The sequence below is a fragment of the Myotis nattereri genome (assembly GCF_964212035.1).
Source record: "Myotis nattereri genome assembly, chromosome: 13".
NCBI lineage: Eukaryota > Metazoa > Chordata > Mammalia > Chiroptera > Vespertilionidae > Myotis > Myotis nattereri.
Window position 1 is genome coordinate 17,265,471 of NC_138088.1, and position 19,844 is coordinate 17,285,314.

The window sequence follows — 19,844 nt, forward strand, 5'->3', positions numbered from 1 at the left end:
AAATTCACAATCAAGAACATGAATCCATTTTTAAGAAGCTTCAAAATAGGTCTGATTGACTGCTTTGGTTTTTCTTTCTTTAAGTGTGCTATTTGTTTATGTTTTTGCCCTGTTAGCAATAGAATAGTGGACAAGAAAAAATTATGGAAAATAAACTTGTGAAAAACCCATCCATTGCCCTGGCTCGGTGGCATAGTCAGTTGGAGCATTGTCCCGTACACCAAAAAGTAGTTGGTATGTTTAAGAAAAACTTAGTTGGTATGGAAAAGCCACTGGAAATGGCTTGGGTGGACTGGTGAGTTGGGTGGGGTGGAGTCTCAGGGAATCACCAGGGCAGGTGAACAGTGTTAATCAGGTTGATGAAGACTCAGATATGGTGCCCGCCTGCCAGCTCTATGGGGAGAGGGCTTAGCTTAGGAACAATGGCTTCTGCCAGAACTTCTGTCTGGGAGAAAGCTAAACCTGCAGACCTTGCCCCAGCGCCAGACAATTCAGTTCTTCCCTTTATGTCCCTGGTGCCTTTTGAGATGCTGCCCCAGCACTGGAGCTCAGAGGGAGTGAGTCCAAATAAGTCCATATATGGTCCCTTTAAGAAAAATGCCCAGCACTTCAGCAGCCGTTGTCTTACTCAGCCACCCCCCACTCCCATTGGTATTCTCAGCCAGAAGTTGTGGGGACTAGGCTTCCTGCACTGGAATGGGGTGGGGGCTTGGTCTGGGGCTGGAACACCTTGCTCCTCAGGAGGGGCCCTCTGCAGCAGAGATCTCGCTTCTGATTTTTAACCAAAGGTCACAAAATTTTCTTCTGTCTTTTAGAATTTTTAGTTTAGGTTTTCTATTTAAGACTATGACCTAAATGGTTGATTTCTTTCACCAATGTTTTGTAGTTTTCAGCATACAGGTCCTACATATATTTTGTTACATTTATCCCTAAGTATTTTATATTTTGTGGTATTATTGTGAATGGTACTTTAAAAGAATTTAAATTTCCATTTGTTCATTGCTAATATATAGAAACACTGTTGACTTTTTAAAAATAGACTTTGTATTTTGTGACCTTACTGACCTCACTTAATAGTTCTTAGAGGTTTTATTATTATTTTTTGTAATTTCCTCGGAATTTTATAATGTAGAACATCATGTTGCCTGTAAATAAAAGCAGTTTTATCTTCCATTACAATCTATATATTTTTAAACTTCTTTTTCCTTGTCTGTTGCACAGGCTAGGACCGTGGTCGGCAAACTGCGGCTCGCGAGCCACATGTGGCTCTTTGGCCCCTTGAGTGTGGCTCTTCCATAAAATATCATGTGAGGGCGCGCACGTACAGTGCGATTGAAACTTCGTGGCCCATGCGCAGAAGTAGGTATTTTGTGGAAGAGCCACACTCAAGGGGCCAAAGAGCCGCATGTGGCTCGCGAGCCGCAGTTTGCCGACCACTGGGCTAGGGCCTTCAGTATGGTGTTGAACAGGAGTGGTAATGTTACCAGAGAATTGAATTTCTCCATTGCTAGTGGGAGTGGGGTTCTTGGGGTGCTGCTGGAATAAGCATTTTCAGAGGTCCCCATGGGAGGATGAGATGTGGTAAAAGGCTTTATTTTCATGGAGTTACATTTTTCAGGTTCCAAAGTTCCATTTCCCTTATTCCAGTCCTATAAAAGGTGCAGCTGAGGCTTTAGCAGAGCTAAAGCAAAGCCAGTGTCCAGAGTTTCTGTTCCATGGTGGAGCTGGGTTCGATGTAGCATCAGGCTAGTTCAAGTCCACTAGTCCATTGTGTGGAGTCCACATGGCTGTGGGCCACCCTGGTGAGTGCAGAGCATGGAAGCCCCATAAGCCAGGAGTCAGGGGTGAGAGCAGCAAGAGAGAGAGAGGGAACTTTCTTTGTTCAAGGGTTAAATATCACATCTTTCTGGGCTTGCAGTGGCTATGCCTATTTTGGCTAGTGACCTGCTCCCAGGTGTGATTGGCAAGCATCTTCCCAAATCATCCAGACCTTACTGGGCATGTGTCTAAATTGCAGCTTCCCTTTGCTCCTTTCAGTTACTAATTAATAACCAGGTTATTACAATGGTACCAATAAGAGTAGACATTTTTACTTGCTTGGACCTGAAAAAGGTGGAAATGATCCTATCAAAAACTAATTTTGGCTGGCAACTGATATCGTTCAACTGCTAAGGAAGTTTAAGCTTTTTGCTTTTTTGTGTGAAATATACACAAATAAATAATGGGCCTGGCCGGCGTGGCTCAGTGGTTGAGCATCGACTTATGAACCAGGAGGTCACGGGATGATTCCATCAGGGCACATGCCTGGGATTTGGGGCTTGATCCCTGGTAGGGGGCGTGCAGGAGGCTGCCGATCAATGATTCTCTCTCATCATTGATATTTCGCTCGCACTCTCTCCCTCTCCCTTCCTCTCTGAAATAAAAAAAAAATATATTTAAAACAAAACAAAACAAAACAAATAAATAATGGTGCAGCCCTAGCTGGTTTGGCTCAGTGGATAGAGCATTGGCCTGCAAACTGAAGGGTTCTGGGTTTAATTCCAATCAAGGACACATGCCTGGGTTGTGGGCTCGATCCCCATAGGGAGCATGCAGGAGGCAGCCAATCAGTGATTCTCTGTTATCATTGATGTTTGTATCTCTCTTTCCCTCTCCCTTCCTCTCTGAAATCAATAAAAATATATTAAAAAAATAATGGCACATGTTAAAAAGAAATATTAATTAAAAAACCCCCGATATCAATGAAATGGAATGGCAAGAGATGGGAAGCCAGAAAAACTTGTCTATTGTAATAATCCAAATGGGAGGTAATTGTGGTGTAAACTAGGGGGATGACAGTGGAAGTGAAAAAGAAGGTTCAATACTGAGATTTTGAAGGGAGAATTGATAGGGCTTTGTGATGTAGATAGAAAGGGTGAGAGGGATAGAAAGAAATAAAACATTATAGATGTTTTAAACCTGAGTTTTTGGGGTACCATTAGTAAAAATAAGTAAGTAAGTAAGTAAATAAATAAATAGAAAGGTCATTTTAGGTGATGGTGGGGGTGGGGAGGGGAAGAGATGACTTCAGATTTGGACATGTTCAACTTGTTACAAAAGTGGGGCAATTTGCAAGGAGTTGGTAATTTGGTTTTAGGGTTTACAAGATTTGTGATTTATCAGACCAGAAGTAATGTTTGAAGTTCTGACAGAGAAGGGGATGAGAACACCATGGGAATGCTATAGAAAAGAGCAGGAAGGTCTGATTTAAACTTTAGGGAATGCCCCCCCTCCCCTTTAATATTCTTTTTTAAAATTTATTTATTTATTTATTTATTTATTTATTTATTTATTTATTTTTACAGAGAGGAAGGGAGAGGGATAGAGAGTTAGAAACATCTATGAGAGAGAAACATCCATCAGCTGCCTCTTGCACACCCCCTAGTGGGGATGTGCCCACAACCAAGGTACATGCCCTTGGCCAGAATCAAACCTGGGACCCTTCAGTCCACAGGCCGTTGCTCTATCCACTGAGCCAAATCGGTTAGGACAGGGAATGCCACTTTTAATAAAGTAGCAAAGGATAGAGAAAATGAACTGTCAGCAATAGGTCTACTGTTCATTTGTCATTCTTTCATTTTATTTATTCTCTTGTTTTCTTAATTCACCCAACGAATCCAGGATTATATAGTATCAGGGCAGCCAGTGTTAGGTGCTACAGAAAAGTTAAGAAGAATAAGGCTTATGGGAAGAGCCAGTAGGTTTTGAAATTAGGAGATTTCTTTAGAAAGTGAATGTTCCATGAAGTAAAATTGTGGTGGCGGAGTAAGGAGCAGTACCATGTTCTGATGGTAATCAAGGAGTGGCAGCAGTTGTAATTATTAATTGTAGAGACATTTAGTAGTGAAAGGTTGAAAAATTTTTAGGACAGTAGGTATAGGTGATATGTTCAAGGTGGCCTTTGTTGTTGCTGGTTTTTTGTTGTTGTTGTTTTTTAAAGAATATCAGGTATCTCTGTGTGGTTATATTTCAAGGAAGAAGAGCCTTTGAGGAAGGGATGTTTGAAAGGCAATAATAACAATAACAGTCATTTACATAACACTTACTGTATGCCAGCACTTTGCATGTATTAACTAATTCCAGTCCACATAATAACCAATAAGATAGTACAGATATAGTTTGGAATTGTTACTGGTGGAAGTGGAGTTCTTGGGGTGGTGCAAGGAAAATAATTTCCTGAGGCCTCCATGGGAAGACGGGGTTTCATGGAAAGCTTTATTGATGGTGTAAATTAGGGGGGGTTCCCCTCTAAGGTCCCATCTCTGTCCATCTCACATGGAAGAAATCCAGTCTTATCTTCTGCAGGGCCAGAATTAGGGCCACTGCCCAGAATTTCTGCTCCATATTTAAAGCAGGCCAGTCTAGCATCCTGCATGTGGTGTCTGCATGGCCAAGGGCCATGTGGCTGCTTAATGCCACATGGCTATGGAGATGAGTGCACGGACGAGTGGAGTGGGGGTCACAGAGCAAGAGAAAGCAAGAACAAGAGCGCAAGAGCGAGAGAACTCTCTCTCTGGGGATTTTAACCTTTCAAGATTAAAATCCGCCGAAACTGGTTTGGCTCAGTGGATAGAGCGTCAGCCTGCGGACTGAAAGGTTCCAGGTTCGATTCCAGTCAAGGGCATGTACCTGGGTTGCGGGCACATCCCCAGTAGGAGATGTGCAGGAGGCAGCTGATCGATGTTTCTCTCTCATCGATGTTTCTAACTCTCTATCTCTCTCCTTTCCTCTCTGTAAAAAATCAATAAAATATATTTAAAAAAAAAATTAAAATTAAAAAAAAAAAAAGATTAAAATCCAAGCTTGCATTGGGATCTACCCTCTTGCCAACCCATTGTTCCCCAGGCTAGATTGACAGCAGGCACCTTCCCTAAGTCACCCTCACTTTACTGTCCATCTCCCCTTTGTTTGGGCCATTCCCTCAGTGATCTTCAGGGAATAGGTGGTTGGTTCCCTGGGGAGCATGAAGTTATAGCTTCCTGGTGAAGTGTCCATGCTTATAGTGTCTGGCCTCCTCCTTGCTCTCTTCCTGTTATTAATATTAATAAACTAGCTAATTATGACAGTAACATGATTATTGACATGTGGAGTGTACCAAGGAATTAAGGTAATTGCCTGTTGACTTATCAGGGAAAATATAGTTTCTTAAATAAATTATAAGTAAACTGCTATATAGAATAACAGAAACTAGAGATGTGAGCAACTTTCCTGGTTAAACTGTTTGGATATCTTGTAGATGCACTTTGACTTTTAATGTTAGGGTTACTTTTGGCTTTAATCACTAGTAATGGGTTACTTACTGTCCCTTCATTAGAAACAGATACTCTTCATGGTTTTTCCATTTGAATCATTGATTAGTTGAACACGGTCATTCTTTGATGACCTTCTAAAATGTTACCCTATTCCTTGTAATAGGTTCAGTTGTTTGCCTTTTTAAGTTAAACTGCTCTTTATTGATTGATTGATTGATTGATTTTAGAGAAAGAGAGAGAGAGACAAGAGAAAGAGAGAGAGAAAGAGAGAGAGAGAAAGAGAATCAATTTGTTGTTCCACTTACTTATGCATTCACTGCTTGATTCTTGTATGTGCCCTGACCAGAGATCAAACCCACAACCTTGGCATATCAGAATGATGCTCTAATCAACTGAGCTACCTGGCCAGGGCCTGAATTTTGTATTTTTAAAATAATTGTAAAATTCAAATGTTTCTCCAAGCACTTAGCTAAATAGTACTGACATATCACTTATCCTATGTGAGGTTTATTGTTCTTTTTATACAATTAGAAGACTTATTCCCAGTACCTTACAACTTTCTGGTATCCTGAGGTCCCCAAACCAAAATTTACTTTTCTGCTTTTAGGCATAGCAGGTCACTCATTAAGTGAACTTATTCATTGCTTATTTTGAAAACTTGCTAGTACTCTCACGTGCTTATCACATTAAATCTCAGCCATTGTTTGAAATAGGTATTGTGTCACTGTATTACAGACCTGGAAAACAAAGTTCAGAATACCTAAGTAGTTTAGGATTTTACAAATCAGTAAAAATGTGGAAATTGAACCCACGTCTTCTAACTCAAAGTCTAGTCCTAGTCCTCTTTGTATAATATCACAATTATTCTATATCACTTGCTCCTTATGGCCACTTGACATTATACTGTATTTGAGCTGTCCTTTTCACAGAAATATATTCAAGTTTTATTCCATTTTATTTTGTCATTATACCTATACTTTATATATATATATATATATATATATATATATATATATATATATTATATATTTTTAGTTTGAGATTGCCAATATCATCTGGAATGATACTATTATCTACCAGCTTAGTAATTTTAGTTATAATTTTGCATTGAATCAGTAATATGCATACAGTACAAGGTAATTTTTACATAATTTTAAAATCTTTTTTTATTTTTGCAGATATCAATTCCTTTTCAGCTTAAAAACATAATTTAAAATTAACTTCGATAAGTTGTAAGAAATGGTTCAAAGAATTACCATATACCCTTTAGCCAGATTTAGATGTTGTTAACATTTTGCTATATTGATTTGCTTTACCTTTTTCTCTTTCTCTCCCTCTTCATATATACATATAAATATATACACTCTCCATATATGCATATATACTTATAAATTTTTTTCTTCTGAACCATTTATGAGTAAGTTACAGACATCATGCTCTTTTACTCCTAAATACTTCAGTATTGCTTAAGAAGTTCTTTTTCTTAAAAATTTTTTTCTTAAATAGATTTTTAGAGAGAAAGAGGAAGGGGAAAGGAGAGAGAGAGAGAGAGAGAGAGAGAGAGAGAGAGAGAGAGAGAGAGAGAAACATTGATCTGCTGCCTCCCCCACGAGGGAACAAATCCGTAACCCACGACCTTTCTGTGCACGGGATGATGTTCAGACAACTGAGCCACACCAACCAGGGCATGTTTTTCTTCTTTTAAATAGGTTGTTAGAGCCATGTGGGTAGAACTCTTATTTTCTCATGTGTCTTTAGTAGATGACATTGGAAAAGAATCATGTTGTTTGGTGCTAGCCCTGCCACTTAAGTGAAATATTTTGTCATCAGTATTTCTTTGGACCATTTGTTACTGCCTCTCTGGGCTTTGTTCTTTTTGGCTCTCACCTCCAGTTTCTGACACACCTAGAGCAAATGTGAGAGCTTATTGCCTTACCCTACATAATACTGCCATTCAAAGCCTGGAATCTTCTTTTTCCGCTACTGCCTATTTTCGCTTTGCTCCCTAAACTCAGGGGTGTGTACTTAGGGCAGGCTGAGTTTCAGTGAGCTCCTAATGTGGATATTGGAAGCCCCACCTGCTTGCCAAGTCCTTTTGGCTGTGAGCAAAGTAGAGGCTTGGTACTTGTCATTCCTCTGCAGCAGTTGAGCTGAAGGAATGCTGCAGGGCTTGTTGGAAGTTGCTTAGCACCTTGCGTGGGTGTGTGTGAGGGTGTGTGTGTAGAGTTGAGGGTCTTGTGTAGTTAGTGTGGGAGACCTGAAATCCTTCCTGGTGCCATGCTAATCATTAGGCAGTATTTACTGAATACCTCCTTATGATTAGCACTGTGATAGGAGCTCTTGGAGTAGTATAATAAAATACTTCATTAAATCACAGTATATTAGGCAAACAATTCTAGCTCTGCCACTTACCAGCTTTGATTTGGGCAAGTTAATGTCTTTAAGCCTCACTTTACTTTCTATAAAATCAAGCTATTAAATCCTACATGATAGGGCTGTTGTGGAGATTGAATAAAGAATGTAAGTATAGTGTTTAGCACATGTCTGACAATAGTTAGGATTTCATTTCATAGTCATATTTAGGATTTATGACTGACACCATATAAAACAAATAGAGAGTAATAAAACAAATAGAGAATAATATAACTCTACAGTGTGTAATCAAATACTTAAATTATGACATGTAAATTATAAATAGTCTTGGAATTTAGAGAAGAGAAAGAACAGTCTTGTGCAACCATTTAATGTTTCTGTGCCTTAGTTTTTCCAATGGACACACTGTGGAGATGCTAGGTGACATCCCAGAGAATGATTAAGGTATTATAGCATTTTAGCTTTTTTAGGTGGTTTACGTGATGGTGGAAAAAAGGGAGAAGCTTGAGGAGCTGTTAGAAACCAAATTTGACGCTTATTCTTAATTTTTTCCTTATGTGGTCATGGCAGCCTTATAGGAAAATTTGAAGCTGGAGATTAGAAGCATTGCCTTCCAAAGAAGGTGCTTGCTTTGGTATTTCTCCCTGTTGCCTCACTGGCATTTTAATTAGTTGAGAACTCATGTTGGTCAATGGATGGCCTCTGATTGTAAGCACCTCGGATATAATCTGAGGATTAAGTGATTTGTACCCCAAATTATCTTTCTGATCTTCTAGCAAAAATATAACATACAAACAGACAGGGCAGGATAAGATTTAGTTCTCTTGAACTAATGTTAAGGACATACGGTTTATTTACCATGAGTAGTTCTCTGGGATGTGACATCTTTACTTGAACAGAATCCAGACTGATAACTTGGCCCTCCCAACTTCTAAATAGCCATGAATATGTAAAATACCTTTAAAAATTTCTTTACTTACAATATCCAAAAGAAACTGTTTCAACTCCTTGTTTGTATGTACTTACTTGGTAATTTTTTTGCAAAGTGTGTATTTGGTTTTAATTTTTGTCTAGTTCTCTTCTAGAAAATTTCAGAGAAGTTTCCCATGAAAGTAAAGCTGCTCATACTTTTTTTCCCTCTTTGGTTTCTCCTTTTTGTTGTTGTTAGTTTTTTTTCTTCTTGGAATTGTTTGCCAAGGTTTCAAGTTTATAGTGAGAGGTGAGGCAACGTTGATCTTGGCAGAACAGCACAAAGCCAGTAGAGTCATTAAGTGACGCAAGCTTTTGATTTTTTTTTTTCTTTCTGTTAAAGCTCTCTGGCACAGCTGGCTATTCTAGTCACAGAGGAAGAGAGGAGAAGAAGTTCTGGGTGGAATGATAGAAGATGTTTGGAGCATATTAAAAAACAGCAGCAGCAACAGCAAATGCCCCATATAATTCAAACAAGGTTCTTAGCTCTGTGGAAGCTATGTCAGTTGCTTAGAACTTGAGTTTTTACTTCAGAGGATGATGGGACAAGGCAATAGAAGGCGAGGAGGGTTGCGTTGGATTCTTGCTTATCTGTCTGCCTCTCCTTCCAGTTGGAAAAATCTTCAATCCACAAGAAGCATTGTTAACAAGCCTAAGGAATACATCTTACCCTGATCCTGGATTCTGTTGGAATTGAGGATTACAGCCACTTCACCAGGATTTTATGGAGGTAGTTCAAGAAAAATAGAAGGAAACAATACTCAAGAATTTCTCTGTTTATATTAGTCCTGTGCCATGGTACATTTTGGGCATTGTTTGGAGCAAGTTGGGGACAGCTCTTTCATGTGGATCTAAGTGGATACCTGTATTCCTCAAGCTACATATATGATGTTTGGAAGGCTATAAACTCAAATTCCTTCAACATATGTTCATTAAATTCTGGATTCTCTTTCTATTAAGGACTTCAGCAGACAGAAACTCCCTCATCAAAAGATACAAAACCTCCTCTGTGTTTTCAGGCTAAATGTGAACAATCATGTCTTGGAAGAGAAATTATTTTTCAGGGGGCCGTGGTAGTGTCCAAGGGATGTTTGCACCTCGAAGCTCAACCTCTATAGCCCCCAGCAAAGGCCTCAGCAATGAGCCAGGACAAAACAGTTGCTTCCTCAATAGTGCCTTGCAGGTAAGGGCTATTTCTTTCTTTTTGGTTAAATGTATTTTAGTTGCTGGTGCTGTATTTCTGATAACTCTTAAATATAATACTTGACGGTCTCTGTTTGAGGTCAGCACCCTGAGATAATTTTTTAGGTTTATCTGTGTAATCTTAGGCAAGGCACATTATCTCTGAGTCTCAATTACCTCATTGGTAAAAAGGGGATTAATATGATAATGAAATAATAACTGTAACTACTACTACTTACCTGCCTAAAGGGGAGGAGGTACACAGACTAGATGATCTTACTACTTGTTTATTGACCTTTTTTCCTGATCAGTCTCTTATTTCCTTTTTTACCCTAGTTGCTTTTCTCTAATATAAAAAGCAAAATTCTGCCCAGCCGGTGTTGCTCAGTGGTTGAGTGTCGACCTATGAACGAGTGGTTACGGTTCAATTCCTGGTCAGGGCACTTGCCCAGTTTGTGGGCTCAATCCCCAGTGTGGGGCGTGCAGGAGGCAGCTGATCGATGATTCTCTCTCATCATTGATGTTTCTGTCTCTCTTCCCCTCTCCCTTCCTCTCTGAAATAAAAATATATTTTTAAAAAAAGCAAAATTCTTTCCACAAGTCAGACTTTCTTGTCTCATAATTTTCAGGCTTTTAGCACATATACTGAATGGAGTCCAGTCTTTGTTCATTTCTTCGTCTCCTTCCTATGAGATCACACGTAGTAGCTCATAATTGGTGTCTGGTTAAATATGCTTGAACAGAGCTAGTGGAAAGTAAATTTTCCTAAGATGATTATCTACTCTAGATTTTCCCTTTTGTTGTTGCTTGCCACCTTAGTGGTCGCAGAATCCCAAAGCTTCCTGATCTGCCTAATCAGGCCCATAATGTTAGGTTCATACCCCTTGTCCTAACTTTCAAGTAATCCCTTTCCTCTCTTTTATACTTTTTGTAGTAAAAGTAAATGAAAATTTCCACCCAAGATAATTATGCTTTGGTTAAGTATTATTAGTTTTATACCTCAGACTTAATGAGAAAGTAAGTTGCTAATGAGAAAAGAAAAGACAAGAATATTTAATATAAAAAGCATTGGACTTAGGAATTAGGAGACCTGGATTCTACGCTTTGGCCTTCTGTAGACTAGTCTTGTGACCTTGTACAGGTAATAGTATTTCACTTTCCTCATTCATAATAAAAGAATCGTGTCAAGCTTATTTGTGTAATCAAGATTTCATACTCCCAGTTTCTAAATTTTTATTTGGAAACATTAAAAAATCCTATGCTATGAAGCCTATAGGAAGAGTTTAAGCACTTTCACTAATTACTACCACAAATTTCTTGCAGTTGAGTGGGTTGGTTAGGTTTTTTCTAGGTGATGCATATTAGGTTTTTGAGTGACTTTGCATAAACTAATAATACTTTTGTGATTTCGAAGCAGGCAAAATAGTGTTGGCTATAGGTGTGTTTGTGTTTACATCCTTTCTGGCCATAGTCCTGTTTTTATAATTCTGTTTCTATATTTTCTGTCTATACTGTCAATTGAAACAATATTTATGACTTTCCGTTCTAATTTCCAGTGCTATATGCTATATATATACACACATACATATTTCTATACCCATATTTAAGGATTGTGTCATTGGTGATTTTGGATTGCATACTATAATTGTGTTACAAATTGAAAATAATTGTTTCTATGAGCTAATATTCTAACTTTTGATATGAAAGCTGTGTTCACCACAGCTGTGTTGAATCCATTACATTTGTTTAAAAAGCTGTTACTTACTTGGGAGCATAGTGTGTTTCAAAAAAAATTTGAAATATATACTTTGAGACATAAGTAAGAAGCTCCAGAGGTGTTCTGAGATCTGGGGCTCCAGTCACAGAAGTGTAGTGCCTTTTCACATATGGTGACATTTAAATGTTTTCCAGGCAAAAGGAACCCACTAAGGAATTATGCTATATATTACACCGTCCTATCTAATAACAGACAGGCATGGTAATTAACCGTACCTCCAACACGCTTCCCATTGGCTAATCAGGGTGATATGCAAATTAACTGCCAACCAAGATGTCTGCTGGCAGCCAGGCAGCTGAAGCAAACAGGAGGCTTGCTTGCTCCAGTGAAGGAGGAAGCCAAGGTTCCTCGCCTGCTGCTGCTGGGTTCTGAGCTGCACTCTAAGAAACAATGTTGCAATTATAGAACCTAAACAAACCCCATGCTTTCAGCCAGCTGGCAGAGCTGGAGTTGCAACAGTGTTTCAATTATAGAAGCCAGACAAACCAGATACCTGCTTTCACAGTCGAGGCCTCAAGCTGGAGCCGAGCCTCAGAGCTAAAGCTGGCTCTCAGTTTCAGTGACAGCCATAGAAGGTAAATAAATCCCAGAATAAAAAAAGAAAAAAGAAAAAAAGGAGAGGTTGGGAGCTTCAGTCACCCGCCAGCCTGAAAACAGCCCTCAGCCCTCACCCAGACTGGCCAGGCACCCCAGTGGGGACCCCCACCCTGAAGGGGGTGTGACCAGCTGCAAACAGCCATCATCCCCTCATCCAGGCTGGCCAGGCACCCAGGCGGGACCCCCACCCTGATCCAGGACACCCTTCAGGGCAAACCAGCCGGCCCCCACCTGTGCACCAGGCCTCCATCCTATATAGTAAAAGGGTAATATGCCTCCCAGCACCGGGATCAGCGGAGCCACGAGGCCTCCCGAATCAGGGATCAGCGGAGCCCCAAGGCCTCCCGGCACTGGGATCAGCGGAGCCACGAGGCCACCTGGCACCGGGATCAGCCGGTGGAACCGCAGCCTCCCCATCGGCCCTGCCCTGAGTGTGACAGGGGGGAGTGCCCCAACCCCCTGATCGGCCCTGCTGTGTGGGTGACGGGGGCAGCGCCCCAACCCCTTGATCCGCCCTGCTCTGTGTGTGACAGGGGCGGTGCCCCAACTCCCCTATCGGCCCTACTCTGTGCATGACAGGGGGGAGCTCCCCAACCCCCTGATGGGCCCTGCTCTGTGCATGACAGGGGGGAGCTCCCCAACCCCCTGATCGGCCCTGCTTTGTGTGTGACAGGGTACGGAGCCCCAATCCCCCTGATCAGCCCTGCTCTGTGCGTGACAGGGGGTGGCGCCGCAACCTCCCCATCGACCCTGCCTTGAATTTGACAGGGGGTGGCACCCCAACCCCCCATCGGCCCTACCCTGAGCATGACTGGGGGTGGCATCGCAACCTCCCAATCTGCCCTCCTCTGTGCATGACTGGGGCTGGCGCCCCAACTCCCCAATCGGCCCTGCTCTGAGCCCGATCAGGGGCTGCACCTAGGGATTGGGCCTGCCCTCTGCCACCCGGGAGCAGGCCTAAGCCAGCAGGTCGTTATCTCCCAAGGGGTCCCAGACTGTGATAGGGCACAAGTGGGGCTGAGGGACACCCCCCCCCCCACCAGTGCACAAATTTTTGTGCACCGGGCCTCTAGTTTCTTTTATAACTAAAGTCCATAGTTTATCTAGATGTCTTTAGTTTTTACCTAGTGTCTGTTTCTATTCCTAGATCCCATCTGGGATATCACATTTACATTTACTTGTCATGTTTCCTTAGGTTCATCTTGGCTATAACAGTTTCTCAAAATTTCCTTGTTTTTGATGACCTTGACAGTTTTGAGAAGTACTAGTCAAGTATTTCATAGGATGTCCCACTGTTTGAACTTGTTTGATGTTTTCCTCATGATTAAATTGGGGGTAAGGGTTTTTAAGAGGAAGACCATAACAATAAAGTGCCATTTTCATCACATCATATCAAGGTTACATAAGATGGCCATGATTTATCATTGTTGATATAACCTTTTTTTTAAATCTGTTTGACTTAAGGAAGTTACAACTCTCCAAAAATTGAGAAGTCTAACAAAGACAAAATCCCACACTATAATTCAAGCTTCTAAATACGTTTTTGTTTTTTTATATATTTTATTGATTTTTTACAGAGAGGAAGGGAGAGGGATAGAGAGTCAGAAACATCGATGAGAGAGAAACATCGATCAGCTGCCTCCTGCACACCCCCTACTGGGGATGTGCACACAACCAAGGTATATGCCCTTGACCGGAATCGAACCTGGGACCCTTGAGTCCGCAGGCCGACACTATCCACTGAGCCAAATCGGTTAGGGCTCTAAATACGTTTTAAATATTCGTGCTTTTTTGTGGACCATTAAAATAAAATCTTACTCTGCAGCTATTAACCCATAAATATCCTCTTCAGGTTCACATTTGATGTATGTCATACCATATTTTCTGTGTGACCTTCCTTCGTGTTCAAATTACTGTCTTTTCCGGAATATGGTCGTCTCTCTCTCTTGTTAGATGCCTCTTCATTTTTTTTTGACATTTAATATACTAGAATAAACTTTGCGCTTGGGAATAAAGATATATTCTGCAGTCATTACCAATATTCGCTTGAACTCTTGAATTTAAAATTAAATGGTGGCTTCTTATAGAGTAATGTGTTTTCCCTCCTTTGCCAGGTTTTATGGCACTTGGACATCTTCCGACGTAGCTTTAGGCAGCTTACAACTCACAAATGCATGGGAGATTCCTGCATCTTTTGTGCTCTCAAGGTAAGTACCTCAAATTTGATTCTTCTCACTATCATTAGGTTGCCAAATGGTCAATATTGAGGATGCTTTTGATTAATCAAAGTTATTTGCCTATGGTTCAGTGTAAAGGATGACTATCATTAGTTTTATTTTTCTTCAAAGAATTACTACTTGGCTTAAGTAGTCTTTTTTTTTTTTTTTTTTTTTAATTAAATCTTTATTGTTCAGATTATTACATTTGTTCCTCTTTTTTCCCCCCCATAACTCCCCTCCTCCCAGTTCCCGCCCCACCCTCCGCCCTCACTCCCCACCCACTGTCCTCATCCATAGGTGCACGATTTTTGTCCAGTCTCTTCCCGCATCTCCCACACCCCTTTCCCCCCCAAGAATAGTCAGTCCATTCCCTTTCTATGTCCCTGATTCTATTATAATCAACAGTTCATTCTGTTCATCGGATTATTTATTCACTTGATTCTTACATTCACTTGTTGATAGATGCATATTTGTTGTTCATAATTTGTATCTTTACCTTTTTCTTCCTCTTCCTCTTCTTAAAGGATACCTTTCAGCATTTCATATAATCCTGGTTTGGTGGTGATGAACTCCTTTAGCTTTTCCTTATCTGTGAAGCTCTTTATCTGACCTTCAATTCTGAATGATAGCTTTGCTGGATAAAGTAATCTTGGTTGTAGGTTCTTGGTGTTCATCACTTTGAATATTTCTTGCCACTCCCTTCTGGCCTGCAAAGTTTCTGTTGAGAAATCAGCTGACAGTCGTATGGGTATTCCCTTGTAGGTAACTGAGTTTCTTTCTCTTGCTGTTTTTAAGATTCTCTCTTTATCTTTTGCTCTTGGCATTTTAATGATGATGTGTCTTGGTGTGGTCCTCTTTGGATTCCTTTTGTTTGGGGTTCTCCGCGCTTCTTGGACCTGTAAGTCCATTTCTTTCACCAGGTGAGGGAAGTTTTCTGTCATTATTTCTTCAAATAGGTTTTCAATATCTTGCTCTCTCTCATCTTCTGGCACCCCTATAATTCTGATGTTGGTACGCTTGAAGCTGTCCCAGAGGCTCCTTACACTATCCTCGCATTTTTGGATTCTTTTTTCATTTTGCTTTTCCGGTTGGGTGTTTTTTGCTTCCTCGCATTTCAAATCATTGACTTGATTCTTGCGCTCCTCTGTTCTGCTGTCGGGAGTCTGTATAATATTCTTTATTTCAGTCAGTGTATGCTTAATTTCTAGTTGGTTCCCCAATATAACATCGAGGGTCTCATTAGTTTTCTTGTAGATCTCATTAAGTTTATCGGCGGCTTCTAAACAGTTCTTGAGAGACCTTAAAAGTGTGGTTCTGAACTCTATATCTTCCATTGACAATTTTGTCCTGTTTCTTTGTCTCCGCATTTTGTTATGCTTCCTTGATGCACCCCCTAGTGGTCTTTGTTCGTGGTCTTATAGTTAAATTTTGATTGTTGTAGCTAATTCCAGGGAGGGTTTGACCTCCAGGCCAAGTGGCTATGAGGATCAGCTGTGTCTGCAGTGAGAGAACTTCTGTCCTCTAGGGAGGTGCTAATCTAGCCTTTGCCTGAGGCTATCCGGCAAATGCCTCTGTGCAGGGCTTGGGCGGGGCGGGTCGCACAGGATCAACAGGGTGGGCCTGAGAGAGCAGTTATGGCCGCTCTCAGTCCTGTCCCCAGGGGCTCTGCCTCTCTGAGTCCCAGCAATGGCTGCAAAGCTCGGAGAGAAAGCTGCACTCGCTCTGACCGAAGCCAGGCAGACCCGCTTCTCCCGTTTGAGTCTGGGTCCCTAAAGACTTGCCTGTATCTGGAGCTCAGAGTCTGCGACTCCCTCCCGATTGAAAATGCCAACCGCGCCCTCCGCCGCCAGCCCGCTCCGCGCACTCCGCACCTCAGAATTTGACTTCAGCACTGCGCCTCCTCTGAGTGTCCGTATGCGTTTCTCTTTCCTCCTAGTTGTAGGACTTCCACTCAGCCAGCGTTCCTGTGGTTCTGGTGATGTCCCTCCGTCTTTTAGTTTCACTTTTGAAGTAGTTGTTCAAAGCAGCAAACTCTGGCGTTAACCTATGCCGCCATCTTGGTTCTCTATTTTTTTTTTTTTTTTTTTTTTAGTCTTTTTTTTTTTTTTAACCTTTTTGCCTATGCAGCTCTATTTAAGGTGATAGGATAGTATTAAAATGTGCTTATACTTTGAGTGTTTAACTGAAAAGCTAATTCTAAATTTTTATTTTGAAAGCATAAACAACCCAAGTATTCTTAATGTAATTAACTATTGTCTGTTAAAGCTAAATTTAGCAATAAATTCTTCCTACTAAGAAAAGCCAAGTCTGAATTCCTGGTTTGTCACAGGGATACTGGGATGCGATGACTATATGTTTAGTTGCTTGTGACCAAATGAATTGTGACCCAAAAATTCAGAATTTCCCAGTAATATTGGTTATTGCAACAACTGACTCAAAACAGTTTTTTAACCAGCATGAGTTTTAAGCCCATGATAGGTAGATATCTTTAAAAAGAAATAACTGAGTCTTCTGAACTTTTGCTACTTGTGTCACAAGTATCTTTTTTTTCTCCACCCTTTGTTTGGAACCACCGTAACTTTTAGCAAAATATAGAATATAAATTATTGGTTAATTAGGAGTTTAAGTATGAAATTTTAATAAAATCAAATTCTTTACAAATTGTAAGGTTTCTTACTGTGCTCATTCAGACAGAATTCTATTCAAAAGAGCATTTGGCTTGATTTTCTGGGAGGTATATTGACATTGAATTCTAATTTTAAATATATTTTTCATTGATTTTAGAGAGGAAGGGGGGAGAGAGAGAGAGAGAGATCAATGATGAGAGAATCATTGATCGGCTGCCTCCTGCACACCCCACACTGGGGATTGAGCTCATAACCCGGGCATATACCCTGACCTGGAATCGAATCGTGACCTCCTCGTTCATAGGCCAATGCTCAACTATTTAAGTCCGCCGAGCTGAAATATCTAGTTTTAGATAAACAAAAAATATAGTGATCTTTGGTCAGCAAGTCAAAGGGAATTAAGTTCATCGCATTAAAAGCAAAATACTAAGGCATGATACTTGCTAGAGAGATTTGACCACTGAAGAAATCCCCAGTAGAAGAATCTCCTAAAACTGGAAATTCTTATCTATACGAGGAAGGGATAATAAGAACTTATATGACCCCTTGGCATGTCTTTGATTAGTCAGGACTGCGCCATATTCTTTTCATTGACACTTATTATATTTCACTTTCCATAGGGACAAATTGTTAACGCTTATATAAATAAACTAGAGGCCTGGTGCACAGAATTCATGCACTGGGGGAGAGGGGCCCTCAGTCCGGCCTGTACCCTCACAGTTTGGGACCCCTTGGGGGATGTCCGCAGTTCAGGAGCCTTCACTCCTTACCACCTGCCTGCTTGCTGCTTCGTACCGCTCAGCTTGCTGCTCTTTAGCGCTGCTGCGGAGGTGGGAGAGGCTCCTGCCACCGCCACTGTGCTCACCAGCTGTGAGCCCGGTTTCTGGCTGAGCAGTGCTCCCCCTAGGGGAGTGCACTGACCACCAGGGGGCAGCTCCTGCATTGAGTGTCTGCCCCCTGGTGGTCAGTGCGCATCATAGTGACTGGTCGTTCTGCCCTAACGGTTGCTTAGGCTTTTATTATATAGACTAGAGGCCCGGTGCACAAAAATTTGTGCACTCGGGGGGGAGAGGGGGGTCCCTCAGCCCAGCCTGTGCCCTCTCACAGGCTGGGACCCCTCGGGAGATAATGACCTGCTGGCTTAGGCCTGCTCCTGGTTGGCAGAGGGCAGGCCCAATCCCTAGGTGCAGCCCTGGTTGGGCTCAGAGCAGGGCCGATTGGGGAGTTGGGGCACCGCCCCCTGTCATGCACAAAGCAGGGCGGATCGGGAGGTTGCGATGCCACCCTCAGTTACGCTCAGGGTAGGGCCGACTGGGGGGTTGGGGCACCGCCCCCTGTCACACTCAAGGCAGGTTGATGGGGGAGGTTGCGGGCCACCCCCTGTCACGCACAGAGCAGGGCTGATCAGGGGGTTGGGGCGCTGCCCCCTGTCATGCACAGAGCAGGGCCGATCGGGGGGTTGGGGCTCCGTACCCTGTCACGCAAGGAGCTGGGCCAATCAGGGGGTTGGGGCGCTGCCCCCTGTCACGCACAGAGCAGGATCAATCAGGGAGTTGGGGAGCTCCCCCCTGTCACGCACAGAGCAGGGCCCAGCAGGGGTTTGGGGAGCTCCCCCCTGAACGCACAGAGCAGGGCTGATCAGGGGGTTGAGGAGCTCCCCCCTGTCACTCACAGAGTAGGGCTGATAGGGGAGTTGGGGCACCGACCCCTGTCACACACAGAGCACGGCGGATCAGGGGGTTGGGGCACCGCCCTCTATCACCCACAGAGCAGGGCTGATCAGGGGGTTGGGGCGCTGCCACTGTCACACTCAGGGCAGGGCCGATGGGGAGGTTATGGCTCTACCCCGTCACACACAGAGCAGGGCCCATGGGGTGGGGGGGTTGGGGCGCTGCACCCTGTCACACACAGAGCAGGGCCGATTAGGGGGTTGGGGCACTGCACCCTGTCACACACAGAGCCGCAGGGCGATCAGGGGGTTGGAGAGCTCCCTCCTATCAGGCACAGAGCAGGGCTGATTAGGGGATTGGGGCGCCTTCCCCTGTCACGAACAGAGCAGGGCAGATAGGGAGGTTGTGGCCCCGCCCCCTGTCACACACAGAGCCACAGGGCAATCAGGGGGTTTGGGCGCTGCCCCCTGTCATGCTGATCCCGGTGCCAGGAGTCCTCGCGGCTCCGCTGATCCCGGTGCTGGGAGGCATATTACCCTTTTACTATATAGGATGGAGGCCTGGTGCACAGGTGGGGGCCGGCTGGTTTGCCCTGAAGGGTGTCGTGGATCAGGGTGGGGGTCCCCACTGGGGTGCCTGGCCAGCCTAGATGAGGGGATGATGGTTGTTTGCAGCTGGTCACACCCCCTTCCGGGTGGGGGTCCTCACTGGGGTGCCTGGCCAGTCTGGGTGAGGGGCTGAGGGCTGTTTTCAGGCTGGCGGGTGACTGAAGCTCCCAACTGCTCCTTTTTTTCTTTTTTTTTAATCTGGGCCAGCTTTAGCTCTGGCTCCAGCTCTGAGGCCTCTGCTGCTGAAAGCAGGTATCTTGTTTTTTTGGGTTCTATAATTGAAACACTGTATCAATTCCAGCTCTGAGATCCTGGCCTGCTGAAAGCTGGTTTCTGGGGTTTTGTTTAGCTTCTGTATTTGTAACAATGTTTCAAACTGCAGGCTCAGAGGCCGGCAAGGCAGGCGTGGAACGTTGGTTTCCTCCATCACTGAAGCAAGCAAGCCTCATGTTCACTTCAAGCTGCCTGGCTGCCGGCCGCCATCTTGGCTGACAGTTAATTTGCATATCTCCCTGATTAGCCAATGGGAAG

General features: G+C 42.9%; 1 protein-coding gene across 4 annotated transcripts in view; it reads left to right on the forward strand.

Moving 5' to 3' along the window:
* Nucleotides 1-8,999: 8,999 nt before the first annotated feature.
* Nucleotides 9,000-19,844, forward strand: part of USP54 (ubiquitin specific peptidase 54) — an 80,597-nt gene continuing 69,752 nt past the window's right edge. For all 4 annotated transcript variants that reach the window (XM_081105401.1, XM_081105402.1, XM_081105403.1 and 1 more), the window contains exons 1-2: nt 9,000-9,816; nt 14,304-14,396. In XM_081105401.1, coding sequence (XP_080961527.1) covers nt 9,670-9,816; nt 14,304-14,396 — 240 coding nt within the window. In that variant the 5' untranslated portion in view covers nt 9,000-9,669. The remainder of the gene's footprint in view (nt 9,817-14,303; nt 14,397-19,844) is intronic.